The 19,052-nt window shown below is 40.5% G+C and overlaps 1 protein-coding gene across 1 annotated transcript in view; it reads right to left on the bottom strand.

The window, feature by feature from the left end:
- Positions 1 to 19,052, bottom strand: part of snap91a (synaptosome associated protein 91a) — a 60,868-nt gene extending 41,816 nt beyond the window's left edge. The window contains exon 1 of the mRNA XM_008277618.1: positions 18,577 to 19,052. Within this exon, the coding sequence (XP_008275840.1) occupies positions 18,577 to 18,706 (130 nt within the window). The 5' untranslated portion in view covers positions 18,707 to 19,052. The remainder of the gene's footprint in view (positions 1 to 18,576) is intronic.

The following is a 19,052-nucleotide window of genomic DNA, read 5'->3' as shown; positions in this document are numbered from 1 at the left end:
TGAAAAAAATCTGCTTTAAGCCTCTGAACTTTGAAACCTGTTGGTGGGTTTGAAAGGTGCTTTAGCTTTAACCCTTTATTGGGCAAGGAACCAAATGAGGTAACGTTCGCAGGCTTTAAAAATGGCAGGGGGCAGAATCACGTGACTTGATCCAGCCAATCAACAAAGATCAGACTACATCACAACACAGTCACTATGAACTCTGACCAGTCATGAGTGAGCCAGAGAGATATTTTGACACAAGCGTCTTAAGTTCCCTAAGTCTGATGGTGATTTGAAATTTTTTATTTTTTTTAACCTTAGGTGGGCAAAGAATCGTACATGGGAACTGCGTTGACTTTCATTTATAACCTAAATCTAACGCTTTTTAAAAACGTTTTTAAAAAAAAGAAAGTCCTCTTATATACCCACCAACAACACCCCAGAATTGAAATTTTAAATTTTCAAGTATTTCAATGAGTGCCCTATGAAGGGTTAAAAAATTCAACAAAATTTATTTGAGTCAGATCCTGTAAATACAGACAGAATCATAATTCATTTCATAAGTAATGTTCAACTTTCCGACAGTACTTGAATGAATCATCTGTGGCATGCTGTTCCCTCAGGAAATCTTGAAATTTCTTTAAAATTATTTTATTTATCAAGCACAACCAAGTAGGCATGAATGACTCAGCTGTGATCAAAAATCACACAATAAAAATTCTGAGACTTCTGGGCTGAACTGCACGCTGTGTTTCCACTGAGTCGGTGGTAGACAAGTATGGAAACAAACCAATAATGTAATTACTACAACAACAATAGCATGTGTAACATTTGTGGGCAATTAAAAATGGTGTACATATTGGCTTTTTTCTGTAAAATATTTTATCAAAGAAATTAAACTTCTATATTTTTTTTTTAATTATTATTTGCGGCATTGAACTGTGTCATGACTTTATATTGCAGTGAAAAACTAGCCCACAGTGAGTAGACAAAGTGACAGCGGCATAAAACGCCCAGAAACTGCTTGTGGTTCAAAGGGTCAAGTTGTGTAGATTTTTGTGCTAGTCAGGTAAAACAAATCCAAATATCTCCATATGAGTCAGGTTTTCGATTATCATTTAAGTTGAGTGAACATGTTACCATCCACCAGAAAGTACAAGACTGTAATTTATCCAGTTACTTTCGTATTTTATAATTAATGTTTTGCTTGTTGGTTGGTTTGCATCACAGGTTCTCCATTTGGGCTTTGAACGTTGGGTTTGCAGGTTATGTGGTACGCACCTTAACAATGTTGGGACTATTGCATTTCTATAACAATTCTGTAACGAGTAGAAAGAAAACACTGTAGAACCACGTGGTGCAAAGAGAAAGTCTGTGATTCTGGAGAAAGAGTGTTAATAGTTAGCTACTTAGCATATGAAGATACTTAGCATGTGGCAGATTTATCGATTACTGTTGTGTAAATTGGGCCAAACCACTCCAGACCTTCTCCAATGCAGGAGTAATAATAGGATGGCCATGATTTTAAATGTGTCCTGACGACAAGAACTTCTTCGTGTGGAACCTCTTTCAGGGTTGTTTTTGTGGAAGAAAAAAATGACCTACTGCAAGTATTTCTGATTGGCAATAAAACGCTAGTGTCTTCGCACTGATTGGTTAACCTCAGTGAAGACAAATGCTTATCGGTTAAACTCCAACAGGATCACAATGTCAAAATTCACCATACAGGATAACAAAGCTCCATTGCTTTTATGTCCTATGTGCTCATAGAACTGGAGTGATATCCGGTAGCTCCTGTTTGCTTGTTTGTTGTTTTGGTGCACTCCCAGTTATTGTTGCCATCAGAGCTGTTGGATGCTACACCACCATGGAAACAGAAATGGTGGAAGGGCGGATTACGGGACTATATGCCTATAAACGCTCACTCCTGCCCCAAATTCCTGCAGCGGAAATCCATTTTTTTCCCCCATTTACAGAATCAGGGCTTTGTAGTAATATTTTTTTTAGGTGGACATACAGACCCAACAGCTAGTGGACCATGAGAAGATGTTCACTGATTCTGACAAGAAACAACACCTGCAATAGTATGAGCAGTATCTGTGAAAGAAGAAATCCAATGTAAAGCAAAGAACAACTGCAGGTAACAGCAGAAGGAGCCATGGAACATTCAGCCTTGACAAAAGCCTGATGGGAATCTAGGAACAGCACGAGCTGCCATGTGGAAGTGTTGGTGCTGAACTGCTGAGAGTAATTTCAGTGTAAGCCGCTACAGCTGTGAGAGCAGGTGATTACGGCAGTAGTCGTGTCTGCACTTCAATCTTCAGAATCACACACGGTCCTCTCAGGCTGTAACGCTGCTTGTGGTAGCAACACGTGGACACAGATGAAGCTTAAGTGTTATCGGCTAAGGAGCTGCATTTTGCTGTTATTATAGGAGACGTTGATTTGGGTTTTATTGTTCGTCAGATTGACATCAAACTAACATTACGAAATCTATTCCCGTTTCCAATTTTCGTTGTTGCAGCCCAACATGAGGCTAACACTCTCCCATACTGTAGTCCCAGTATCACACATCAGCGTGCAGCTCGTGCCCTTCATTTAAAGCCTTGGGAATTTTTTGCTGTTACACAAGGTCATTTGAGACATGAGGTTTATAATAGCTTCTCCGCTGTTCTACACGTGTATTATATTACTATACACAAACACCACATCCTCCCCCTGCTGTCTTTTACAACCGCAGCACCTGAGCCGTCATTGTGCACCGTAGCGAGCACAGAGAGGAGAAACACTTGGTCTGACATGGTGCCATGTCTGTGATTATAAAACAGGAGGAGGGAAGTACAAAAGAGAAACACACCTGTTTGAATGCAAGGAGCTCATAAACAGACATGCAGCCTGCAAATATACAATCACATTTTCATCTGATTACGAATTGTAAGTAGATTTTAATGTACCAGTGTAACTCCTGACTAATTCTGCATCCCTCGTATTGACTGAGATCATCTCGCAATCTGGACTCACATGTGCTCCGTCAACCTACACATCATCAGATAACTGCCACTAAATGCCATATCAAGATGCCCTGCAGCGTCCGCCACGCCCAACAATGCACAACTGACAGGACTCCACTTTCAACTATCGCCCCCCCGATGCATCGATAACCGTCAGTGATATCAAAGCCGCTGAGGGCGAGTACAACTGACGGCAAACTGCCAAGCATGCACGCACCGCAAGACACGCTCGAGTATGTATGGGAGCCTGCTGCACGACACACACGCACTCAACATCCTCCTCTTCTTCTTTTTCGTAGATCCGTTTTTACAAATGCACAAGCGCCACTGGGGACATGCCAAGGTGGTTTCCTAGGCAACAGGCTTTGGTATTTGCAGTGGCATCAAGGATGCAGCGAAATTCCTTTTAAAACCATCTTTACAGCAGCAAACTGAACGGGGTCATCCAGCCAAAACCAGATGTATGTGAGTCATAGCAGTCTTAACACTGCAAAGAGATTCAACACTCAGTTCAAATAGATACGTGCTGTTCATATAACCTACACAGTTACATTCTGTCTATTCTCATATTTCCATATAGATGCATTTTTAAAGAGGTGACTCGTAAACGTGAGGATTGGTTTATCCTGTGAGTGCAGAGCGTCATCCTGGCCATGCTGCATGAGTGATGCCTCGTTGAGCCACACATGAATGAACCAGTGTTTATTTATAGCTCCTCTCACCCTCAAGCAGCATACAGGGGGAGGGAAAAAAATCACCCAGAATGCACCGCGCCCCAGTGTAGCAACACACCAATGTGGCGTGGCAGCCAAATAAAGAGGAAGCCACTGAGATCGAGACACCGTGGAGGCTGGAAGTGACATCTAAGGAACAAGCTGGCATCCCGTACAATGCTGCTGCTTCTGCTGGTGGACACAGATAGCAGCACTGCGCCATCTTCATACCAATGCATCGGCTTTTAGTGACATTTCACTCAGGTGTTGGTGGAGGTCCAGGGTGAAAAATCACACATTTAATCAGGTTGTCTATCAAACGCTAAATCGCATTAATAATGTATTTGAGAAATCTGAACTTGGATTTGCTATCAATGACAATCTGATCTGCTGACATCTCATGAGATGGTGTTTGTCGTCACTCACAAGCAAACACTTTTGGGCTGTATTTTTGTGGTGAAACCATTGTTTGGCATGGGTATCCTCAAGTTTTTTTTTTTTGATATAGGCTTTATGCCTGCAAAAACATTTACCTAAATTATAATCGGGATACATAAATGTACTGTGAAAAACCGCACAGACCTTTACAATTCATGGATTCATCGCACCATTTTTGAATGCCGGTCATAATTGTGGATTTATGAAGTAATTTTTCCCGCAATTTATGGGATCTACTGTGTGTAATTTTGTAAGTTTTGTTAATGTTGCGGGTTAAATCAAGAGTTGTGATAAGGGGAAGCCTTGTCCAGTGAGTCTGGGGCTACAGATCTGCAGACAATAGAACTAGATTTGCTGATGATGATTTTTTTTAGTAGAGAGAAGATCCAGAACAACTAAGCACATTGTGTTTTGTTAATGTAGATTGTCCAGAGTAACAGCTGTATGTGCTTTGTGCCTGGAGGGCATCTTGCAGCTTAATTTTCTGAAAGTCATTTTTTTAAACTAAGTCAGATGTCTCCAACTAAATCCAAATAGATAGCAAAAGAGCATTAAGATTCTTCTTTTTTTTCTTTTGGCACTTTTTTTTTGTTGATGACACACTGACATTTCTTCCAGACACAGAAACACACCTATTTGTTGCACTGATAAAGTTTCCACAGCATAAATAAATTTTTTTAAATCTTATTTTTCTTATTGTCAGAAAATGTAAATGATTATTGAAGTTACTGCTGCTGTGCCACCAGAATGAAGTGCTCATAGCCCTTTTCTCGGTCTGCAAATAATACAGATGTTTAATAAAGCCACAGCAAAGATGTGGCATTCTATGTTCAGTGTGAGTCTGAAAGCTGAATTCAAGATTCTTATTTGAGTTGGTGATGCTGTGATACTGAAAAGCATGACTTGGATATCAGGAGGTGCAGCTCAGCTCCCCCTCGTTAGCGTTATATACTGAAATTAATGGAAAACATAATCACACCTGCAACTGCTGAAAGTACATTCAAGAAGAAAGGAGGAAATATAAACACAGCAATATATGTACATATGATGCTTGCAGAATCTGACATTGGCCTGCAGGTAAACACTGTTCATCCTCTCTCATCATTCAACGGAGCGCCAAAGCACACTTTTGATAAATCTTTTCTCCCAGTGAACAGATCAGTGAACAGATCTGCTTTGGCCAGCTGTGTTCACGGATCAATCTTCACCTAATTACTCTAATTGTACTTCCTCTTGCCCACAGCTTCTGTGTCTGCAAACTGCTGATGCTCTCCCAGACCAAAAAGCAAACAAACAAAAAAAACCATACCTACATTTCCACCATTACACCTTGCCTCCTGCACGTTGATTTTGTTCGCCTCAGTTCCACTGGTCCCCTTATTAGCTGTTCACTTCCCATGAGGCTTTGTGTTCTCCCTGCCTGAATACAAAATCCCTAGCATCTGTGTGGGTGCTACAAAAGGTCGACCCAGAGCTGACGAAACACAGGAAGGGAGGGTGGGAATGAAACAATGGAATAAACAGGGGAGAGAGTTTGCTGATACATTCAGATGAACCTCGGCCCGCTAATGATTTTTTACAAAGCAGCCATATGTTACGAACAACTGCAGTCTTAGCTGGCACTTTGGGTAACACCACATAGATATCTGATGAACTTGGATTCAAAAGGATCTGTTCACGTGATAAAACCAAACACATGAGAACTTACAGAAGAGGTGAAAGAAACCTAAAAGAAGAGCTGCACAGTCTGGTGCACAGATGAAAACAGCTTGAGCTGATATGCTCGCAGGAGTGCCTGATTAGCGTCTGCATGAGAAAGCAACCAAACAATCTAAAAAGTTAGAAAAAACACAAAAATAAATAAAATGCAGTCAACATCTGGGGGTCCACATCAATCTTTTTGCATGGCCACAGGAACTGTTTAGACCCGAACAAAGGGGTCATGTTAAAAACCAGTGCTATGTGGAGAACGCGTGATAAAGTGTGTATCTAAAAGACCCTTTAGGTTTATTAACAGGCCCATATGATGTTGTTTGTACACTAGAAGTCAAACAATGAGTGAAATAAGCCGCCACCCTGAAAATGCTGCAGACAGTCTCAAAAACATGGATTCATATGTCCAGGCTTTCATATGTAACGGACCGAAGAAACCAATCCTGTCACTTATTAGAAGTATGACTAAACAAAAAATGATTGTTGTATTAGAGATTTGACTGGGCGAAATGACGCTGCAGATATCTGTGGTTATGTAAGAAGCCATGGTAAGTGGGAGGCTGGGGTGGCTCACTCTTCAAAACATACTATGACAGTGCAACCATGACTGCACATGACAAGCTGTTGTAGCACCATGTCTGAGCAGCCCGAGGGTGGAGCTCGAGAAAATTTTGACCACGAGTCTCTAATGAACAGAGCTCTCATTCTCTACAAACTATTTCACCGCATTTTCTAACAATCTCATCCACCACAGCAACTGCAATTAGTTCTACCAGCGCTGTTGTAATGCCTTCATGGACCAATATCCAACAGAAAAGCTCCCAAGAGCTGCATCATGCACAACAATTCAGACTAGTCATTATAAGGCTTGGGATATCTGCAACTATTCTTTTGATGAGTCAAAACTAAATTACAGTTATCTGTAGTTGTAGTTATGACTAGCCAGAAATTTTATTTGAATAAAAAATCTAATTACAGTGTAATTACAACTATTTATATATCTGTAATAATAATTCCAAATAGTCAGACTACTAACCATTAAAACACAATAAGAAGACGAAAAGCTTGACAAGTGGGGCAGCAGCAGCAACAAAGAGTGGTTGTTTTATAGCTTCAGAAAATGACTTGATTATGAAATAAAGAGCAGAGATTTGTTTGTAATCTAATACAAACCACAAGTGAACCTTTATGGTAAGATATGAAGCCAGTCATCAAACAGTTGCATATATTGTATGAAAGATAGCTGAACCTCAGTGTGTTATTTTGGGAGTCTAAGGAGAACATTCCAAGTGTGGCAAAACTATTCTCAACTTTTTTGCAACTACCAAAACGTTCCCACAGGAACACTTGTATCAGGAGATTCGGTATGTAGGGGGAACACTTTTTGTGACACTTTTTTTTTATTGCAAAGCCAGGTCCTGAGGCAGAACTCAGCAGTCAGTGGGAGTAATAAAACAGCAGGAAACCCTAGCCTCCCTGCATTATTGATATGCAGCGCAGCTATAGACAAGCCCCTTTAATGTTTGAGCTGCTGGAGAGGCTGCTGCTGTTTACCTGCACACCGGGATAAAAGACTGTTTATCTGCATCCTGTCCTGGGTACATTCTGCACCATGTAGCTTCAATAAATGCCTGCACACATATAACTGGACTGTGAAATGTGTTGTATTTTTTTTAATCTTTAGACTTAAAGAGCAAGCTCAAGGGCACTGCAACCTCCAAACAGCATATGAAAAAGGAGGCTTAGGGTAAGAGGTGGGAGGTAATAAGAAAGGAGAAGCACTTTGAATCAGCTGCTCAGATTCTGTGTAGATAATGGTCTGATAGCTGCTGGATGGGAGATCCTTGATCCAGCTCATTACTCTGGACACACACTGTTGGTAGGACAGTCCACCTCCCACACACTCTTTGACAGTAGAGAGACATTCTGGGGCGCTCAAATATACCCGCTGTGAACTCAGTGCTGCAATACACACTGAGCCCTCCTAACAACCTCCTTTTACATTCCTCTGTTAGCTGAGAGTCACCATCAGGAAAACTCTACACTGAATCAGTATATAAGAGAGAGGAGCCGAATGGGAGAGTCAGGGTGAACGAAGTCCACATGATGAAGACCTGTCTGAAAGATAACAGCTCTTTTAACGCACTGTGCTCAAATTGCAAAGCTTTGAAAGTAATTTGACACTTAACCACCAAATGCTTTTGTCCAGGTGCAGAAAAGAAGTCCCATACCTGCATATTTATTTATATATTCGTACCATCTATTGAAGTAAAAAATTCTCTCGAGGACTGCTGATGAAGGTCACAGTTGTCGTACTATTGGACTTTAGCTGTAGCCTCTGACACTGTATTCTGATTATAAGATTGTAGCACGGCTTCTCTGGGATAGCCTTGAAGTGGTTTAACTTTATGTTATTAAAAAAAATCAATAAATCCATTTATGACCATGTTTCATTTATCCTGTGGGAGCACACTGGAGTACCCCAGGGGTCAATACTAGGCCCCCTTTTCATTTTCACTATATATATCCTGTCTTGGCCAAATGTCTGTAGGTATTGCAACCCCTTTAGGCTGATGACACACAGCTCTGTGTCTCTATAAGGCCTGAATAACTGTTCAAACGCTGTATTAGATTTTAAAAAGTGGATTTCCATGTTAAAAACTTTCTTTGTTTTTTTTTTTTTTGGTCCTGGCAATCTGTATCCATCAGTTCAATCTTCACTTTTCCTAACAATCCTGTGTTTTTTGACAGGAACTAGATTTATTGTTTAAGTCCAACTTTAATTTTGAAATGCAAATTAGAGTTGTCCATCTTGCCTTTATCACATATGGAAATCTGTCACTTTCTGTGTTTCAAAGACATCACATCCATCAAGCATGCTTTCATTTCAGGCTGGGACAAGTCTGGACGTAACATATGCTGTACTTATACACAATATATATAAATCATGCTATTATCTTTAAAGTAGAATCAATTTCTGACTGAATCCATTGTGCTCTGACAGCAGTGAGGTGTCACATAACCGAGGTGTCAAAATCGTCCCACAGCAACCTGTTAAAACACTACATTCTATTCCTGACACAGGACTGTAACTGTGAAGCAGCATGAAAATATAAGTAGCAGCAGCAGCCAGCAGTTTGGGTGAAGATATCCACACTGACAGAGCTGGGCCAGCGAGTGGAGGTGCTTAGAAAGATGTTTGTGCTTTGTGTCAGCTTTCCTGACATTTTTCAGGCATGCCACGCTTCTGTTGCTCCTCTGAAAATGGCAGTTTAACTTCAATATTTTGTCCATGCTTGGAATGAAGACGGATTGTTGAAGCCTTTTCTTTTCTAGATTGACAGTTCACGGACACAACAACTTCAGCAGAGTGTGTTACTCTTGGTGGGAAACATTAGATTCTTTGCAGGGTACAAACCTGTCCGGTTAATGCCTGAAACAAAAACATCATTTCAAACATGGTTGTTGGATTAATATTTGATTTGAACGTTTTTATAAAGTTAAAATTTCAGATGACAACAGCAGCTACTGCATAAGTTAAAGGTTGAACTACTCAGTTGTGCAAGTGTCGTCTGAAATTTTAACTTCCTCTCATCTAGATCCCAAAAAATGCTGATCAACCCCTTTAATCATCTCAATCCAAACAGTTCCTGAAAGCATTTTGCTCCTGTCACATTTTTATTCACCATGTGCTCATTTTCACCACAACACGGAGAGTTGAAGTTGAATTTCTTAGATTATTTAGTCTACAAATATTTTTTAAAATCCCTTGAATCAGCAAGTACAATATTTTACCAAGGCATTACTACCACTGGGGGAAAAAAATGCTGAACAGACATACTATAGATATTTTACAGTTATTTCTAAATGTGCTCTGTGTACACACTGCCTGCACTTCAGCCCAGTTCAGCCAAAAAGTCCCAGAATTTTTGTCACTTGACAGTTGATCAGAGCTAAGTTCAGTCCTTTACAGAATCTAGTTAATGCAGATGCTTTATTTTTGACAAATTTTGCATTGCAACATGTACAGCGATTTCAATATATCCCTTTTTATTTTGTTGTTTTCCAGACAAAACTATAAGTCACACATGGTAAGTTCTAAGACTGTAGGAAAGTTGAAAATCCAACATTTTCTTCTGTTTTTACATTTTCTGGCTTTGATAAACGTCATAAATTTTATGATTTTTGAGATGCCTTTCAAACCCACCAGCAGAAGTTTTGGGGTCCAGAAGGTTAAACACTGCGACTACACCAGACAATGAGGCAGCCATTATATTTGGTGCAGAGTAACATGATTGCCAAGTACATCTTGCCTCACCTAAATCAACTTTACTGATTATAAAAGTACACAAGGTGCAAGTTCTGCAGCTGCAGGCTTTTGCAGTATCAAATCAAATCAAGTTTATTGTCATGTTGCTGTACATACACAGTAGTACAGGCAACATGAGAGAGCGTTTCTTCAGGATCATTTAATGAGTAAGTTTTGCAGAATGCACGTTTGGGATAGGCAAGACACTCAACGTTCACTCTTGCTGTCTCCTAAAGGGGCGTCCATGCGCACCGCCATCACGTTGAACATGGCGAACCTCTTCATGTATAGTATGTATAGAAATAAGTACAGTGCGAATGAAATGACTGTATTTGGAGTCAAAGGCAGCAAAGTTGAACATTTGGCATAAGGACTAACACAGATGAGTCTCAAAGACCATCATAAAAGCCCCACCCCCATCCTCCCTGCTTCATGGATGCAGTCTGCCTCTGAAATACGGTAACACACTGATGGTGACTCATGTTGTGGTAACAGCGCCATAGCAGCCAAAGGGAACACTGCACGCTGTTTATGTTTCTCATCGCTTACCCTCCTGCTTCTTCCCCTTTAACAACACACACACACACACACACACACACACACACACACACACACACACAGCAGGTAATATATCCTATGTTCACTGATGGCATTTGTGTGTGTAAAAAAAAAAAAAAGCAAACTGTTAATTGGAGTGACTAGATTTAGAGCAGCAGCAGGCTGGTGATAATTATTGCGGAGAGAATCTCGGTCCTGACACTCAATCAGAGACAAGGTCACGATAAACATCGTCGGGGTTTAAACACTGAGCGGGTGTAAAGAGGACAGAGAGGGCGACGCGATGCTGTAGATTTTCTAAAGCGTAACCTTCAATCAAGCCGTAAGCCTGTTCTAACTTTCTTAACGGCGAGAGGATTAAGAGGTTAGGGCAACATGAGCAGCAGCACATAAAGATGGAGGCTGTTAAGAGCAGCAGGAGTGGCGGAGCCTGTCTTTGGAAACACAGCCATATTCATTTGGCAGACGCTCAAATCCTGTTACACTAGTTCTAGTTGTTTCGCTCTGGGCCGCAGATACCCTGCATGTCCTCTGATGCATGCTCTGGGTCTTGGGAGTCACACTGAGGAGAAGCTCAGTTGTCAAACCAAACCAGAAAAATGTTTAGAGACCCCTTGTAAAGCCTCTACTGCTGAAGCAGAAAGAGAAAAAAATCTGTGCTAAAAATACGCACTGCTCCTCTACCACATTATAATTCTAATATTTCAAACAGTACTGTCTGACTCTCTTCCCACACATCTCTGTATCATACTGTTAACAAGTGTTGCTGAGCATGTCCTGCCTGAGCCATTCCTCACTCCACTGAGTCCGGTGGCTGCCAGCATGGCAGATGGTCACATTAGTGCACCAAGATAATTCAAAGGAATAACCTAAACTTGGAGGTAACACTTTCAAACATAATAAATCTTTGTAAAATTATGTTAATGTCACAGTCACACGTGTAAATACTGCAGGAGTAAAGCTATAATACCACATTAATGTTATTGCCACCTGCTGATGGTTTAGATTGGAAGTAGCAAGATCTTCCCTGCAACTAGAATCTTACATATTAACTCTATTCTGTTTACAGATATATTTACATACAGCATACACATGCATTTACTTCCTCATAAAAAAAGATTTTTTATATTGCAAATCTTAAAACGTTTGGTAGCTTATAGTCTTTGCAACCCTCTGATGTTAGGGTTGGAAGTCGCAACATCTTCACTGCAACTAGAACCTTACATATTAACCCCATGAAGTGTATAGTTATATTTTCATTCAGTGTACATACATGCATTTCCTTCTTCATAAAATCTGACTTTTAATATTACAAATCTTGAAATGTTTGGTAGCTGTTTCCATGACACAGAGCTTCAAGTGGTCAAAAACTGCAAGTGGTACCTTTAATTTACAGCACAGCAAGCTTTTGCATCATGGCACAAGATTTTAAAAAAGGATGCCATTGTTATCACACACAAGCTTTTAGACAAAAAAAAAACAAAAACCACCAATATTCTTTAAAAAATGCTCTCCTTTGTTCACGGTAATAATCCTAATGTCTTGAAAAATTTCCACCCACTCAGACTCTTGAGTCACAGCTGCATCTCCTCCTCCTCTGCACCACCCTGCTCCTGCCCAGAGAAAAGGACGCTCAATTGGATCCACACTCAAGTCCTTTTACTGGGATGATGCCAGAGCCTTCTGGCATACAAGCACCTTTGTGGTGAACGTGCCTGCATGGCCTCACATGCATGGAGTCAGTGATTGTCTCCGATATCAGGATCTTTCCGTAAGACACGCTCGGGGCATGTGGGGTGTCGGGCAATCTGTGCCGCTGCCTGAGCTCTAATCTTTTAAGAGTTTCGGAGACTTCCGATCCGTATCGCAGTCCAGCTCTTAAAATAAACAGCAAATGTGTCTCCAAATTCTTGCTAAACCCCTGGAGACTCACAGCTACTACTGAGCCTGATTTATTTTCTCCCTGGCCTTTATTTGTCTATTATGTCCGCTGTTTGTGACTTAAAGAGACAAACCATTTGGTCAGTTATAGTTGTGTGTTCTTTTTGGGATATATAATAAGTTACACTGACAGAGGGTTTCCAGCATATATTCTCAGACTTTTCTTTCATCCTCAGCACCTAAATCAGTGAAAATCCTCGCTGACTTCAGATTTTCTCAGTTCTTCTTTGTCTGTCTCTATCTGAGGCTTCAGGGCCACAGAGTGATGAGCTTTCTGCTCTGGGTGTCACTTGAACCAGACCAACACACATTTGGCTGTTGGTGGAACAATCCATGAGAGGTATTTTTAGACCATGAACACGGAGCTCCCAACCCGAGTCCCCTTCACTGTTCGATGGAATTTTCTGTTTCAAACAACTTGTGAAGTCAAACAAAGGTCAGTACATAATACTCAGTATTTAGAACACGTGTATCTACCCGTTTCCAATTTTAAAAACCTCCATAACATTACTCATAGATGCAACGAAGGTCTTTTTTCTACTTAGCACTGGGTCTTTTTGTACTCCTAAAATATGAATATGAATTATAAGCTCAAACGTAATTATCCATCACACACACACACACACACACACACACACACACACACACACACACTGTTGTTATATCAGTCAGCAGACGTACAGCACCGCCATGCACACACACACACACACACACACACACACAGGTTAATATCCATGAAGTTGCCAGAGGGGGAAAACAAGGAGGCGCACCGATCTGAGCACATTTTTTTCTTAAAGAGTCTCAAAACTAAGAAAGTTGTGAGCTACTATGTTTTTTCGAGTTTACTTGTGTTATTTTTGCTTTCCAGGCTTTAACTAGGGCTCATTCTCTGGTAGATTTGATTCATGTTTTAACAAGTCATGACCAAAATGTGTCATCTTCAGGAACACAGGGGAGATGTACACCATTTTCAAACGTTTCATCTAAAAACACAGATTTGTGTCACATGTTTTGAATGATCGGAGTCTTGAGTATGAGCAGAAAAGACGCTACTTTCCCAAAGAAGGAGAGAAAAGTGAACGTGTGATCCTCTATAGGACAATAAATATGTGACATTAAGAGAACGCTTGAGAGCTTTCCTGCATTACACTCCATTATATGTCGAACCATCACCTGGTGTCTGAATTTTGTGTTCCTTTACATAAATAGACATTTTCAGTATAAACAGAAAATGCACAAATCATAAAATCACCAGAATGCAGGACTAAAGTAATGTATGTGCTTATTGCTTCCTCTTAATATTCAAATGGAGTCTACATCTGTAATCGACTTTATTATCTAATGGACGTCTCGACTGATGGTTGCAGCTCACTGGGAGAGAGACAGAAAAGCAAGATAAAGAGATATCTTTCAGTCATCTTAATTGATCTGTTGAGGTCATGTTTCAGGCAAACTGAGGAGCAGCTCTTCAGGTTGAGAGCCACAGTCCTCTCTAAATATGGAATAAATGAGAATTTGTCAAAATGTAAGAAGGCAGTCAATATTATCTTTCCAGCATCTTAATATAATTAAAATATGCAAATGACTTCAATGATAGTCAGAATAACTAGAAGTCAAAGACACTACATGCATGAGACTGTGTGGTTGGTACATTTGATACAGCTAGAAGTAAGGTGGACATCAAGCCTGTCATTATGAAACAGGACCACAGCGATTTCGGAGGATACTGACAACGCTTTTGGCAACAGGTTTCACAGACGATTAAGATTTATCTTTCCGCTAGCGGCCACAGACGAAAGCAGGACATTTTTTCAGTAGCCCTGAGCAGCACAGAGGTAAATGTCAGCTGTGGAGGAAACAGGATATACTGTAATGTCAGACAACAGGCCTGAGGCTGCTTCTGCTATGTGGAATGAATTCCCTTTTCACATTTAATAAGCAGGTTTGTTAATAATAAGTATGTAAAAACTCATGAAGTTTCATGCTATACTGCAATCTTCTGAGCACCTGTGGGTTTTATCATCTAGGACAAGTGCCATTCTGAAGTTGTACAACTGCCAACACTCATGCTGAGTTCCATCAAATTATGGTAAACTGGTAATATTTAGAGTTTCAATGTGTTGCTTTCAGCTCTGCATTTAGCTTTAAACCAGGACAACAGGTTATTAAAGTAGCGGTGACTTCCAAAGATTTTCTTGAGGCAGTTGTTTTGAAGACATCTTCACTGTGTCACCATATTCACCCTCCGCCAATATTCGAATATCTGAATTCACTTTTTCCACAACGGAACAAAAAAAAGTTGTGTCCATGGCATACAACTAACAATCCCACAATGCATCCACACAAAAGACAACTAGAAGAATGTGAGGAGATATTTAGCGACTTTGGTCCAAATTGCATTGAACAGGATTGGCTGACTATACATTTAAATATAAGATGAATAATGTGTTTGTTTTTAAAGTTGTTTATTCGCTCTATTTTCTCTGCATAAACACAAAAAGTAGAACACAACCTACATCAAAATTTCACCTAAACCAGTCAAAATCAGCTTTTCTGATTACTACAGCAACATGTATATGAAGACTGAACGTGAGAATGGATGGTCATAAATTTGACAATAGATCATCGGAGACTGTTTGTGAAATGTGATGTAGAGAGCAGTATTTCCTTTTGCACTCACCATTAAAACAAAACGCTGACACCAACTTTAGCAAGGAGGCCCGCTTTCCACTTAGTTGTGCTGATTTATTGCCGTTCGTCATTCATTTTTATATTTTACCGTGGACACGATAAAACTGGTGGATGGATTTCTCCCAGTGGGTTGAGTAAAGCATTTCCTCAGCCTTTAAACAGAGAAGTGGACTGTATGACACCCCAGAGGCTCCAGTCACACAGCACAATCGTTTTGCTGTAACGGCATCATCTTTGCTTTGACTTGTTTTCAATATAATTACACAAACAAAATGACACAAAAGTTATTACCTCGCTTGGAAGGTTCAAAGGCTTCCTTTCCTTCATCTCTTCTCTGCTTCCCAGTAAATATTCATGTTGCCACCTGTAACCTTTTCCCTTTGTGTCGATGTGGCAGCCATTTTGTTCGTACATTTATTAAGCGAATCAAATATTTTATTATATACTTTGATTATATACACTATTATTTTGTTCTGCCCAGAATCACAATGTCTTCCTTCATGTGCCAATATAAACATTTTAGCATACTGGTGCTCTTAACATTGTTTTCAGCTGCTAAACACTGCTAACTTAAGGTTACCATGAACTAAGCTAACCCTAATAGCGAGAAATTTTCTCTTTGTGGATGGTCTGCTATTTGTTTAGTCCCTTTTTAATATTTATTCTTGTAAATATTTATATAACAGGTACATTAGTTATTTTTTAGTATACTGCAGTGTCCTTTTTCATGTGCCAAAATAAAGATTTTAGCATACTGGTGCTTTTAACATTGTTTTTAGCAGCTAAACACTGCTAGCTTACTGTGTCAGTGAGGAATTTTCTCTTCATGGATATTCTGCTATTCTTCGTCCCTTTTTAGTATTTATACTTGTATATATTTATATAACAAGTACATTAGTTCTTTTTTTTAGTATACTGTAGTGAAAAAGTTGCTTTAACTACTAAGCACTGCTAGCTTTAAGATACAGTAATTAAGCTAACAACAAAGGTGTTAGCTTGGTGTAGGAACTGGAGCGGGGAGTTTTTTAAGGTGAGATTTAGAATAGGGGCAAAAAGTTGCTTTAACATCTAATGCACTGCTAGCATAACATTATGGTTTTAGGAGTATGAACTGGATCAAAGAGCTGTATTTCAGCAGCTTTATTTATTGCCAAGTGTGGTCTGGGTTTATTTTCTGTGTTGTATATTTTATTATGAACCATTAGCACTTTTCTAGTTTGGAAAAGAAGCTAGCAGACAATTATCTAAATGCACATTCAGTGGTTTTCTTGTTTGTTTGTGTCAGAATAAACTGGTATGAATTCCAACGTGATCTTGTTCTTGGTGCATATATCAGAGATGCTTAGCCTCCAAGATCACTCAGGGTGCTGTGTGTGCAGATGACATTCCCTCTAATGGCTTCACTACTGGTTACCACTGAAGACAAAGGCTGTTAAAGGATACACACATTCTCATTCAACTGGAGTCTTTTTCCATTAGTCTGAGAAAGCAATTGATATTGTATAAAGACACACTGACTAAATGAATGTTGGTATCTAATCTGGCTGTATAAATAAACAAAGATTGGATATTGACAGACAGTTTGTATGATATCTGAATGCTGAAAAACAATAGAGGTTTCATAGACCAGCCCACACAGGCATCTCCACACTGCTGTATCATCGGTGGAGAATGGTCTAGCTGGTGATAAAAGGATTCTGTATTTCTCTAAACCGGTCGTCTTGGGCCGTGCGAAGCCTAGCAGTGACCCCAAAATAGTGATGGGGCAGTATCAAGTGCAGGGAGGCGAGCACTGTTATTAAAATGTCATCCAGGTCATGGTTGTTCTGGTATATTAATCCTAGAAACTGGACTTGCTTGAGTTCCTTGAAGACGTTTCACCTCTGATCCAAGAGGCTTCATCAGTTCTGACTGACTAGTTGAGAGTTGCAGATGTTAAATCCTAAAGGAGCCATTAACACCTGAGTTTCGGTTTCAATTGAGGGTTGTTACTCCTCCCCCTCGTTATGTGAGTCATTAGTGCTCCCCCTGCCACAAAGGGGTTCGTTGGGGTCTGTTGTGGCAAGGTGTGAATGTAGAGAGAGATCTTAGGACTGTCCTAAGCCTTAGATCTCTCCCCAGGAAGATGAAACCATCGTAGGACTTAGGACATTAACATTTTTTAGATGTAGATCCCTTTCTTTATATTACAACCATTTTGAGTGATGTCTTCTGTAAACGCAGGATCTTGGGCAGATCTGGCAGCCCAACACATCTGAATACAAATGTGATCGTTACATTGGACTCTTTTGGTCCAATTGTCACATGTTTATTGTAGAATATCTTTAGATAAAAATCAGAGGCAAATAATTCTAGTGCTATGGTTGGAGAAGTTTTACTGAGTCGGTGTAAAGCTCTGAAACACAACTGAGCCATCCAGTGACATGTGAACACACAAAAAGACACTACATTCATGTGCATGTGGAGGAAACCACACTAGCAGCCAAACTGTGAAGGCCTATGTAGCGTTCACACTCCTAGACATCACTGTCTTAGTGTCATCTAATCTGTGCAACAGTCTTTGAACATTTCAGTTAATGTCATGTATGGACGCTCACCGGGGTTTGGCATTTCTTTCTTTATAAAACTGAATGGGTGGCAGGTCTCCTCTACCATCCCACTCGCTTGTTTGGACAAATCAATAAATCAAAAAAAAAACTCCACGAAGAAAAAAACATTGACAGCACCACACATCTTTTTTTTTGTGCCACCATCGGGGGATAAGGCCCCAATCCGAGAAGTCCTGTGTGTTCACTAATAGCTAACACTTTTAGCATTCAATTATGCATTTCCTGGCACCTGAGCAGCATGGGGGAGCCGGTCTACAGTCAGCAGGAGCTGAGTACCTGGTTCAGGGCTTCATGGGAAGAAGAAACCCTGCTGTGATTAGGTGATTGGTTTGATTTGTTTCAATGAGGCCTTGCATTAAAATCATGCATGTGGGGCTGAATGACAACCTCCATGCACATAAATGCTCACTGGAGAAATGGATGAAGGTGGGAGGGGGAGGGTGACCATGATGGCTCTGGTGCATGGCCTAGTTGTACATGTGGATGATGGATGGAGGGTGGGAAGGACACAGTAGAGATAGACAGATAGATAGATAGACAGATAGACAGATAGATAGATAGATAGATAGATAGATAGATAGATAGATAGATAGATAGATAGATAGACTCACATTCCAGGTGTTTCTTCTTGGGGGCTGTCTGTTCATGTGTGGTGGCCTTACACACAGCTCGGGACACCTCGGAGCCCGTCAGGCTGTACTGCGCCGCGGCGATGCGGTCGGTCAGCGTCTGCCCCGACATCTTCTCTCCAGACGGATGGAGCGTCCAACACGGTCCTACCCCCCCAACACCGAGGCTCAGTAATCCCACCTGGATTAGGAAAAGGAGTAGTAGTACTTTCTAAAGAGCTGCAGCTGGTTTAAGTTGCATAACAACTGGAAGTGGCTGATTCCCACTCAGCGTTTCTGGAACAATCATGAACTGACTTTCTTCCCCCTGAAGAAGCCCAGTGATCGTTCAGTGTGTGGGCTAAACATCCAACAGAAATGTCCTACTCCAGGGTTTAACGTGGGTTTCTTTTTCCCTTCTCTTATCGTCGCCCAGCCGCCCTGACAAAAACCCGTCCTCTCCGGATGATGCTGCTGCC

The sequence above is a fragment of the Stegastes partitus genome, unplaced genomic scaffold (genome assembly GCF_000690725.1).
Source record: "Stegastes partitus isolate 25-593 unplaced genomic scaffold, Stegastes_partitus-1.0.2 Scaffold103, whole genome shotgun sequence".
Taxonomy (NCBI): domain Eukaryota; kingdom Metazoa; phylum Chordata; class Actinopteri; family Pomacentridae; genus Stegastes; species Stegastes partitus.
The sequence above is the reverse complement of the archived record's forward strand: the minus strand, read 5'-3'. Positions and strand labels throughout refer to the sequence as shown.